Source organism: Procambarus clarkii, chromosome 60 (genome assembly GCF_040958095.1).
Source record: "Procambarus clarkii isolate CNS0578487 chromosome 60, FALCON_Pclarkii_2.0, whole genome shotgun sequence".
NCBI classification, from domain to species: Eukaryota; Metazoa; Arthropoda; class Malacostraca; order Decapoda; family Cambaridae; genus Procambarus; species Procambarus clarkii.
In genome coordinates this window covers 7,793,160-7,805,839 of record NC_091209.1, presented here as the reverse complement: position 1 = coordinate 7,805,839, position 12,680 = coordinate 7,793,160, and the positions used below count along the sequence as shown (strand labels likewise).

At 38.9% G+C, this 12,680-nt stretch overlaps 1 protein-coding gene across 1 annotated transcript in view; it reads right to left on the bottom strand.

Moving 5' to 3' along the window:
• Positions 1-10,113: 10,113 nt before the first annotated feature.
• Positions 10,114-12,680, bottom strand: part of Synj (synaptojanin) — a 98,704-nt gene continuing 96,137 nt past the window's right edge. Inside the window, exon 23 of the mRNA XM_045756394.2 lies at positions 10,114-10,977. Within this exon, the coding sequence (XP_045612350.1) occupies positions 10,237-10,977 (741 nt within the window). The 3' untranslated portion in view covers positions 10,114-10,236. The remainder of the gene's footprint in view (positions 10,978-12,680) is intronic.

The following is a 12,680-nucleotide window of genomic DNA, read 5'->3' as shown; positions in this document are numbered from 1 at the left end:
GGTCCCGAACACCGGTCGCAACATGGGGCGGGAGCAGAATAGTGCCAACACTGGCATTCAGCTGAGCGTTCTTCGAGACCCGAACAGGGGTCTCGCCAAGGCAGGACAAGGCAGCCAAGCGGGAAGCAGCATCCTGAGAAGGAGCAGCAACGACACGTGTACCGAGACGAGTGGGGTTGAAAGTAATGGAGGCATCCACGGAATCAACGAGATGTCGATGGAGGGAGAAATCGTCAGGAGGCGCAGAATCAAGAGGGAGGAGATCAAAATATTTGGCCCACGAAGCGGGACCAAACAAGGCTTGATAGGTAGCAGAACTGGAAGGAATCGAGCGAGGGCGGCCGTGACGAGGACGGCGGTGAGAACCCCCAGAGAGAGAGGGGTTAAAAGGCGCAGTAGTTACAACTAGAGGAGCCGCGCCAGGGAATGAGGTAGTCACCACTGGGGGCTTGGGGCTCGACCCAACCACAGAGGAGGGAGGGGAGCCAGGGGAAGGAGTCAGAGAGGCCAAAGGAGGAGCAAGGTCGGGACCCAATGCAGCGGAGGCTACAGAGCCCGGTCTTCCAGTACGGACCGACCCGGGGGCTTGGTCGCCCACCCCACGAGCCTGAGAAGGTAAACCAGAAGCAGCCGAAACAGGGTTTATCATCATGACGAAAAGAAGAATTCATTCACGAATGTGCCCCCACACCCACCATGGAGCCACAATTAGAGGCAGGACACCCAACAAGAAGCTATCGCCGATCTTGTCGGGGCCTCCTAGGGGTGCGTCGTGAGTATACGCCCCACAAACGCCACCTTAAGAAACCGACAGTCCGTCGAGATCGGGTTCAGTGACAAAAGGGGGATTGACAATAAAAGGTTCCCCTCGCTCTCGACGTCGGGTACTGCAGTTCTACGGGTGCAAGAGTATGCCTCCTCAAGCACCCGGGCGTCAAAATAGAAGAAGTCCAAGGGAAGAACCAGAACGAGCAAAAGGTCGGCAGGAAACGGCAAGCAGATAGGAGAAGAGGGGGGAGAAAAACGAAACAGAAGGAAAAGGAAAAGATGCCCAGCAAAATTGGAGAGGACGGCAGCAGGAGCACAAGGCTAGAAAAGGACAGAGGACTGTCCCAAGGAGCATCACACTCTGGCAGCCGCCCACTAAGCCCCCACACGGCGACAACGAGCTGAGCGGGGAGGGGCGTGCTTTGGGGTAAACCATGCCCCCTCCCCAGCCCTGATTGACCAGATCAGGTTGATCCCCAGAACCAACACAATGTAACTACAAGGTAATCCTGGCTAGGCACATTTAACCATCTTTTGCGTCTCTTGGGTAAGAGGGCACATCAAAGTCAAAATGTATATACAGTACCTGTATGTTTGGAAAGAAAATAAGTCACTCCTAAATAATTTATTTCCCATGTCTTTTTACATATTATCTACAAACTACTTACATCACAAAGATCATAATAAACAATCATTACACTGTATAACATGCAAATGATAGGAGTCTTAAGTGTCCATGCCAGAAAACAATCCAACATGAACTCGTCCACAACCTAAACTATAATTCATATTCAGAATTACATTTTCTTTACCTTGATAAATAAAATATTAAATAGAGAACTCAGTGTGATAATTTTGAACTTTTAAACATCTTCATCCCTTGTTATGCCTTTGTAGGGCGGCTAAAATCTGGCAGGCTTATAAAATCTTTGGATGACAAGAGGTTCGTGCAAATGCTTTGATGTATGTTAAATGTCTGTCTGGTACCTGTTTGAAGCAGAATAGTCGTTGGTCTTGTACTTTTAAAAAGTCAAACCGTATCATATTGCACACAATTTTAACTACAATCCTACATTCATAATATTCCACATACTGTACTCCTAAGGGGATCAAAGTCTCCAACTTTGGGAAATATTTCTCATTTTGGGGCTTATGTTCTTCACTATACATGCCAATATTTCCCTAATTTACCCGAGGACCACTAACTCTAGTGGCCTCGACGAGGACAGGAAGCCGGCGGCTTGTCGAAGGCACCCCCTTCCCCCCTATATGCCTTGATCTTTGTTTCAATGTTATCATAGTTCACCGATTCAAGTTGTCAGTCATGAATTCTTGTACCAATCAGTAAATATATCAACTCAATTTCTGCTAGTTTTTTTATATTATTGGAAATTATATACCTGTGTAACCTCTCAACATGTTTGGCTTTTAAGAAATATTTACATAGGAGAAGCAAAACATTTGAATAAACTATACTAACTGGTGGACCCTACTAATAATCTATACAAATTCTCTAACTTTAGTTCACATTTATCACTTGAAGCCAGTCCAAAAATGTGCCAAATTGCAAAATATTTAGTCAAAATATCAATGATTTTGAATACTACCATAGTTGGAGGGTACATGATAGTATTGCTTGAGCTCTCATCCTCAGCACACAATACTGCAGCCTCTAGCCTCACTGTGTAGTGCAACACCATACTGCACCCTCCCCTGTATGGGCTTCACTCAAGCACCATTGACTTAGCCATCATGGCACCAGATTATTATACCAATATTATTTTGTTATGACAAGTTTTATGTTACTTATAATGAGAGAACTCCCAGATTTAGCACATTACCTGGAGTCTCTAGGTTCACTTGTATATTTAAGCACGAGTCGGTGGCACATTTGTCTAGTTTGCTTGATGTCCAACACCATGTAAATTCATTTCAATAGATAAATACAACAATTAAAATTTTCTGATAAATCATGCATCATATAATATTGTGCTTTGTGAAGATATGCAGAATGAATGACTAACTGGACCCAACTTAATACACTTTGGACAACATTCATTTTGATGTATACAGTATGTTTATCTTACAATCTAGAGTATTACATAGTTTAACACTAACAAGTACATAAACTTCAATCAGACATTGCACTCCGCATCCATATAAGTATCTACGATGGAATGTCAACAGAATACACAATTAAACTTCACCATTATCAACAATATAACTTTTGCTTTTTACCAAATATACAAATGACCAATATGCAAGGTTAAAAATAAATATGTAAAAAAGTACTATACATAAACAGACACTACAGATTTGAATATTGTCTGTGGTTGGTAGGCCGTGTGTCCAAGAACTATGCTCGTGTTTGGCTAAACAACAGTGTTTTTCCTTCATGGTGTTTCTCTGCACCATAAAGCAAGAGCAGCCAATGTAATAACCTGGGCTCACCACAACCTAACCATTCACCGACACACTCTTGCATGGGGACTAGTTGCACCCGTTGGAGGCCCTAATGAAACCTATTATCACATGTACAAACAACCCACATTTAATTAACTTTATAATAAAATTATTCCAAATTTAAATGATGAAATCTTTAACAAAGAATAATTAAAAGCAAAAATTAAAAATACAGTACAGTACTGTATTTCTGCCATTACACTAATATTACTTGCTTATTTAAAATATACTCTTATTTTATTTACAATTATTATTCCAGGTGGCTTATTTTTGTGAAGATTTAGAGCCAAATACTGCTGATTCTTTACAAGAAAATGTTGTACAGTTTAAGTCCTCAGAAGTGACTTCCATTCACAACTTAGGTCAACTTATATATAATTGCAAATGCTGCAAAAGAGATCAATTATTTATTGGATGGTAGAAAGAACCATTTTATCACAGGGCCACAGTTTCCTAAGCATTCACTATGAAATTTTTTACTAAAGTATAGTTTATACTTAACCAAATGCAGATGATGAGTCACAATAAAGTAGCTGAAGATATGATGATTAAGCCACACACAGGAAAATGAGGGAAGACCATATTTTGGTCCATCCTGGACCATTATCAAATAAACTATTATCATCCAACTGGATAATAGTCCATGATGGACCGAAGCATCGTCGTTCCTTCATTTTCTAATGTGTGGTTTGGTCATTATAACCAAATTTGATATCCAATATATTTTGGTGTGCAAAGTTATCATTAGTTTTTAATTATAGTATTACCAACAATAGTTAACTACTGTGACCTACGAAGTATAGTGAGCTATATTCATAACTTATCTAATTTCAAATGAAAGTAACATTTTTTATGTGCAATACTCATTGAAAAGCATAATCAACAGCCCATCAACAAGCATCCACACATTATCCATGACACTGTGAGGGGCAAGAATAATGCACTGTAATGCAAGATTATCATGAATATACAGACAGTTACATGCTTTTCAAATGCTACAGGACATAAGCCAGACAAATAACTGTTGTCCAAAAGTCATTAAATTTAAGGGGAAAAATCAATATTTTGATGGGGAAAATTCAACTAGTAGTTTTGATGCAGCCAGCCTTTCGAAAGAGACAAAAACAAGACACTGAACAAACTAGGTGAACAGGGCATTAGGTGAAAGAAAATGTGCCCAACCATTTCTGTCCTGCCCAGATCCCCGATCCAGGGATCTTGGTGGTATCATGAATCTGGGTGGTATCATGAATCTGGGATCCCTGATTGTGAGTCGATAATGAAGTCGACTGTACATCGAGATGCCATAGCAAGTTATTACTAACCTTATTTTAACAATCCCAGAACGAGAAACCGGCACATCCAAATAAGTGGTGTCTGGAATGCAGGTTGCTGTCTGTAATATATATATATAACACCAAGGGAGGCAACAATATCCAAATATAGATACAATACATATCCCTTCTTTTGTTTCTTCATAGAGGTACATAACACTTGGATACTATATAACATGCTTTTGTTTCATTATCTAGTGTCTACCATAACAACAACTCGGAGAACTATCAAACTTAGTAAGAGTTTGCAACTTAGAAAATTTGTGACAGTTTTATTCTAGTGTACAAGCTAACATTGCAAAGAGTTCACAGTACATTTCAGAGTATTTTACATTGAAAGAAAATGTTTTGATTACATATTATTCCATCAACATTACAGCTTACACATATATAGCACTGTTATGTTTTGTTTATTAAGAAGACCTTCTCAATATTAATTGAAGGCATATACAATTTCACTGAATGTATATTTTTAACAAACTAAATGACAATGTTATTAGACGCAACTTTTAATATTAATGACTTTCATTCTAGATTTAAAAATAATATTTGGGCTAAATGAGAGTAAAAATAATAACCATTATTCTAGTGTAAACAACTGAACACTGTAGAAGAAGTGAACATTTAATGAACATTTGATAAAAGCTAACAAAACTGTACAGATTTAATTGCACATATGATTTTGAGATAGGAATTTTCTTGCTAAAAATATGGCACCAACACCACTCAACAGTATAACTTTGTGAAACACATAACTTGGTACCTACATACTTTCCTGTTATTGTTATTACATTATTCCAATTGCAGACAAGAAGTCTCAATAATTTGGGTGAAATATGTAGACCAAACCACACACTAGAAAGTGAAGGGACAACGATGTTTCGGCCTGTCCTGGACCATTCTATAGAGAATGGTCCAGGACGGACTGAGACGTCGTCGTCCCTTCACTTTCTAGTGTGTGGTTTGGTTTATATTATTCCAAGTATGTTTAATGTGTCCATAAGAAAGAAAAACTTGCAACAGTCTTGCATCACCAATATAGTGCATGCTGGGAGCATTAAATATATAAACACATGAAATTGGCAAATTAATGTTGAATAAAGTTTAAAGTGTTTTTATAACTGTAGTAAACAGAACAAAATGTGACTTTCTTCTTGAAGGCTCCCTGTATCGTACCACATATATTTATAGGTGAAAATAACATCACAGTCCATCTTGTGGTAATGCTATGCACATTATAGTGTAATGACTCCTTTAAATAAATACTTTAGTTTTCACAGACCACACATTTCAGAGCATTCTTAAAAATTTACAAACTAAAATACCATACATGATGATGCAGCATATAATACTAGAAATGTGGCTAGATTACTGACGTTCACTGTTGTTGTGTTAATCACTGACTAGTGCAGCTCCAGATTATTACTTCCAGCCTCGTAATAATCAAAAGAAAGCACAAAGACTGGCAGGCTATATAGCACCATTTGTCTCAACATTGATGTTCCTAGATAGCATTCATAATGCCAATACCAGAGCAGAAAGACACAAGTCACGCAATGTCAAGAGTCTGATTCACCAAGAATTTTATTGAGGAATATACGACTCAAAGGTACTGCGGAAAGCCAAAATTGGCTATTCTGAAACGCAGGACATTCTATAAGGTGAGCAATTGAAAAACTAACAATGTAGCTCTGATAGAATGGAGACCTGCACCAACCGATCAAGTGTTAATGTGTGTGGGATCAGTACATAACAGGTACTCGAGCCAGACTTTCTTCACGAGCTGTACAGTGATAGAAGGAAGGCCACAAAGAGAGAAGCCACACTTAACAGCATATCATTTTTATTTTGAATAGTTAACCATCTCTATTCCTCCAAATGATCGTGGATCTGCATTATGAATGACAGGATAGAAATCCGAGTAAGGGACAAGTTTCTGGGAGGTAAGCCAAATGTAATCGTTTCTTCACTTTCTGATGTGTAGTTTGGTCATCATAACCAAATTTTATATCCATTTTATTTTGTTAGTGTGCAAAATTATTATTAGTTTTTTAATTACAGTATTAACAATAATGGTTAACTATTGTTACCAGCCACTGTTAACAAATGACTTAGCAATGGCTGGGAACACAGCGAGGTACAGATTATGACTTGCGTGTAGCCTCTCCAATTGTTATTACAGCGGCTTGTGCAACTGTGGTTGAGCTGTCACCCAAATAGTCACATCATTATCCATTAAAGGTAACTTGTGCAGCGTGGCAGTGCTCATGAGCTATTCTCAAATACAACTGAAAATATGATCATTCTAAATAATCACACAAACTGAAAGTTTCCCTCGATTAAGAAATGGGGCTCTGGATGTACAGTAATGAATTGCCACTATGCGAGTAATCCTCATTAGCTTCCCTTGGATAAGGGCAGTGATCCATCAGAGCTGTCGTTAACAAACGGTCCTTTTTTGAAGACCTATCAACATAGAGGACCAGAATCTGATGTTCTCACAGAGGCAAGGGAAGCACAAGGATCTAAAATCACATACGCCAAAGAGAATGGCACAAAGTTAGAACGTCACCAAAAACAAGCGAAACAATTAAAAAACATTAACTACTAGTTTAGACACTGGGTAACAATCCTTGCACCAATCTCCCACTATCACCAACTGGGTGATAGGTCAGGTTGCTAGGTGGCAAGCCCTCACAAGCTGTAATATTCAAAACCTTAATCCCACAGGAGACACTTGACACCTTCGACACTTGATCCTTATCCTGATCCCTTCCAAGTGCTATATAGTCGTAATGGCTTGGTGCCTTCTCCTGAAAGTTCCCTTCACTCATATATATGCATAAAAATATTAAATATTAAATAATAAAGACATCAATACTTACCCCAACCTCACCTTGACCAATAGGTTTAAGTACAATGCAGACTTTAATGTGGTATATTATTTTCAGTAATTCATATAAAATGCATTACTATACTTAACGTACCAGTTATCAATGTTTTGAGATCCTATATGTACCATTATATAATACAATAACTTTGACAATATTATAAACATTGCAAAGCCTGAATTACTAATATATGTACTCTAATAAGGATGATACTGACAAAAATAATAATAATTGATATATATATAATACAATATGCATCAGAACATGTTCCAGTAGTTAATTAGTAGGAACATAAGTTTATATTGTAAAAACCACAAAAGACATTGTAAAGCTTGGCTTTATCCATAATTAATTTATAGTATTTCTCATTTATTTTATGTCCTAAATACTGTATGTTGAAAATGTAAATGTTTTGTCTCAAGACAGGTAGAAATACAAACTACAAATTAAATCATTTACCACTAAAATACCTCACGTTTAAGCAAAAAAAAAATATATATAGTATATACAGTACAGTATTTGTACATGCAAGCCATCTCCCCGCTTCCCAAGCCCCGAACCCTACACGTTCTGATAACTTCCGTTATTAACAGATTTGCTAATAATGCTTAAAGTTTTACAATCCACCAGGAAGAGTTATAAAAGCAATTATGAATCCATCACAGATTATAAGTGATGGATTATATTAATTACTGTAAGTTATATTACAGTAAGTAACATACTGTTGAGCAAAGATATGCATGCTTTAATAAGGCTTTTTTTTTTCTCCAGTCTGTTGAAGTTACCCAAAGCCACCCACTGCCTCTTAGAATTATGTAGGTAAAGAAGAAATACATTTGCTTACTACAATCTTGGTGCTGAATGTACAACTGGAAAAACTATTTTACTTGGAAATATATTCATTTTATTGAAAACTAAAATGAAAACAGGTGGCAAGTGATGCCCGATTGACGGGAGCAGTGAGGTAACAAATATTGATGTTGAGTACATAGAGATTCGTTAATAATACGTATCGTTTCAAGTGTCATCTGAATGACCGAAATATAAACATTTTGTGACCACATTACAAGGAATACAGCTTATGTATGAGCAAAGATATTGGTGCACATCCAACCTGTCCTCTTACAAAGAACGTCGCATTTCGTTCGTATGCATTAAACAAGGCCAAAAATTGTCATACTAGATAATGGAGGTGGCTCGCAAAAGTGACATAACTATCCCATTTTCTGCTTTAGATCCTCTGATTAGTGTCCTGGTTAGGAGAGGACACTTTAATTTGACCGTTTTCTTGACATTCGGAAACCTTAGGAGGACGGGCTGGTACATCACCAGTGTTCAGACACTTTGAAGCTACGATAATATCGCCAGTCTCTGGACAAAACGTACGTGATTAGTCAGTTCTCCAGCTGAGCCGGCAACATAATTAGCTAAATGATAAGATGATCAATGTTACCTTCTCTCTGATTGACCAAATGAAAAACACTAGCGACATCTTTCGAGAGGTAAAATAAACCAAAATTGCTAATAACTGCAGAATACCACCGTGTTGAATCTTGCGAGGGGGTCTCCTTACAGAGTTCGTAAGAACCTTTGTAACACAGCCATTTAAGAAGAATTACATAATGCTTAATGAATCTAGGTCCTGGTCACAGAACCCAGAGCTTGGAATACCAGGTCAAAATCACCGAAGCACATCTTGGAAAACCAAGGCCCACAAACAAGAGCAGAGTCTGGTAAGTACGGGCACACATGTCAAAAAGCCCAGGGTACAAAGGCAAAAAAAGCTCAGAATGCACAGTCTGCAAACTTGAAGGTAATTACCTGGTAGACTTAGGGCATACAGCCCAGAACTTCGTGTAACCCAGCCCAAATGCATGGGAGGTTGCTACAAATAACTACATATTAGTTTACATGTATTCTAAACATATCAACTGTTGTCTCTAGGACTCTTGGAGGTTTGGAGGTTTTAGGTGATGTTTTAACTTTGAGCAGTTCACTTTGGTGCAAGTGGTTTTAAACCCCTACAAGCTCTTCTCTCACTTCTTTGAGAACACCAGATTCTGGGCCTTCAAAAGTCAACACAAAGACATAATTGTCATTAGCAGCTCTAATAAATTGAAGTCTTTAGCTAAAGGGATCCACAAGGGGTCTTAGCACATAAATTAAATAACCTTCCTTGAAAGTCCTAAATAAGCTTAGTTTCACTAGACTTAACACCTGTGCACATACCCTTTACCAAGCTCTACACAACCACGTAGACTCTACAGAAGAAACATACTGTAACCATCATCATAATCACCTCTTCCTTTAATACAATTTCTTCAACCAATCATTAAATTACAAATGCCACATATCAACAGTAAATACTTCTGACCAAAGCACCTGAAGTCTTACTGGATTCAATGCACACTTCAGGTACACCATTTAATACATATTTTACCTTTCTCTGAGTACATATCATCCCTCAATAATTTAATAAATAATATACCTATCATTCAACTGGAAGGTAAAATCTGGAGTCAGTGTTTTAAATTATATACAAATTTAGTGACAAGAATTTGTAACAAATTAAGACATAGAAGACTTAAAGCTCTGACGAGTACTAATGGGAACAGCACTCCTAAACTGTACTATGATAGTTCAATAAATACTGACAACAAATGTCCTATACATTATGATATATATACAGTTACATGTGAGTCAATTGATACAGATATATCATCTTTAGGTATCTTGCTATTTTGTGACTAGGTCATTAAGATTAATTTTCAAATCCAGACTTAGTTCCTCGGGGGAACACGAGGAAGGTTGCGAGCAGGAACTGGTGGCAAGTTTCTTGAAGGGACAGGCGGTGGTGGGCCTGTGCCAGCTCTACTAGGCACCGGTGGGAGGGAGCGTGCAGGTGTATGTCGTGGAGGTTCCTTAGGGGGCAATGATGAAGGGCCATTAGTTGGTAGAGATGGAGGAAGACTAGGGGGTGGACCAGAGGGAGGCTCAGATATTGGTGAATCTGTGCATGTTCCAGAGGCTGGTAAGCAGGGCGGGGGACCAAGCGGTTCACCGTTAAACTGATCTTTAATAGAAAGAGGAGGCTGAGCACAAGATGGTAAATTTGTTGGCATCGACGGCGGAACGCCGAATAGAGAAACGGAGGCTTTCTCCAAGACAGCATCAGTAGAGTCAGAACCTTCTGGAGGACAATTATCAGGCAGAGGAGGAGGAGCACCAAATGGTGACACAAAAGGCTTCTCATCATCTACAGTTGAACTACTAGCTGGCATAGAGGGAGGTACACCAAACAACGAACTTGTGACAGGAACGGCTTCAGCCAAGGGGGAAGTTTTAATTGGGCTCTCTTGAGAAGGAGTTCTTGGAGGTATGTCTGGCATAATTTGTTGTGCTGGCTTCACAGGTAGAATGCTACTTTCCTCTATGTGGTGATCCAGAGTATTGGAAGAAACCGCTTGTGATACTACCCGTGACAACTGTGCTGGTCTTGTTGGCTTGGTTATAACTTTTACCTAGAAACATACAACATTGAGAATTTATATCATTGTAATGAAATCACATAATTTAAATATATGGTACTTGTTTGAATTGTTTTCATCAACCAATCTGTGAATATAATTCCTTTTCTTCCAACATCAGGGGGAGAAACAGGTTCACACAAATGTATGAAGAACTAAGCAACCCATTAAACTTAAAAATAAATTGTAACTAGATATGATTCACTTGTATGAAACTGATTGAGAAAGGTATTATTGGTCTGACACATTTCACAATTCAGACAGGATGCTTAACACTTGAAACACACATATTTCAATCAGGGCCTCCCACATTGCCAAAATATAAAACAAACATAAATAAATCAAGCAGTGAATTTAATGAAATGTCCTAATTTAGCTTTATTTTGCACTACTGCCACAAAATCTATGGATCATGCTAGGGACCTCCGAGACCTATGTTAGCCTGCCAGGAGCCAGGACCAGAATGTGGCTCTCTACATGGTGAGGGGAGTTAGAGAAACCAAGGCAAGCTATAATTGCCGAGGGTGAGGTGCCCCAACCTCAGTGTGGCCAGCAGCCGCAGACCACCCAGTGCTCCGGTTCATCACCCATCTCACTCACAAGCCACCAATACCCTCCACCCATCCACTAATAAAAAGGCAAGTGTTAAATGTACTGAAACATATTTTCCTGGTGGTTCCTTGGTGGCTCCCTGTTGCTAGCAATCTGGGATAGCTCCGCTTATTTCAGATCACATCAGGCCTTTGCAAGTCATCGTAAGCCTATCAGGAACCAGAGGCCAAAATCTGGCTCACTCTAAAGAGGTAAAGGGAGCATAAGGATAATAGATCACACAGATTAGCAAGGAAAGAGATCAGGAGGGAATGAGTGTGTGACTAGATCAGCACTCACAAATGCTACCCCCTTGGAATGGGATTACCCCACAGGGAGAATCTACCCCTTAGGAAGAAACTAAGCAGCCCAATAGAAATTAATATAAACATTTGTTACACAAATGTAAATACATTGTAAATAAAGGCAAAGAGTTGCAAGAACTGGTGGCAAAAGTGCATCCTCATATCATCGCAGTTATGGACACAAAATTAACATAACAGAAGATGTAATATTCCCAAGAGACTATCAGATAATAAGAAAAAGATAAAATTGAGAAAGGGGAGGCAGAGGAGTAGCCCTACGAACAGGAACCTGGAACTTGCAACACTGGAGCTTTGCGGAGAGATTCCAGAAGTAACTAACCTGCAAGATTTTATACTAAGTATGATAACAGTGATGAGCATGAAGATAGTGGTAGGCACTATTTACAACCCTCCATTAACTACAGGAAGGTCAAGACAGGGATATAATAAATACAACAAAACATACCTAGAGATCATTGCAAACCAATGTTAAATGTAATGAAACTCCATATTTTGGTAGAGTTTTGGTAATTCCCTAAAGCTATCTCACTGAAATGCTTTCCCCTACTGAGTCATATCAGCCATAGGAATCCTATTTGGCGTACAGAGAACCAGAGCCAGAACCTGGATCCCCTCACAGAGACACAGGGAACTGGGGATTGTTATGATCACTAACACTGAGAACGCATCCAGAAAGTAAGCGAGGTAATACCAACAACTGCAAGGTTCAAATAAAGTGTAGCACAAAACAGCCCAATGACTCTGCAAATGATTCACTCAAATCCAAATAATTCTCTCGAA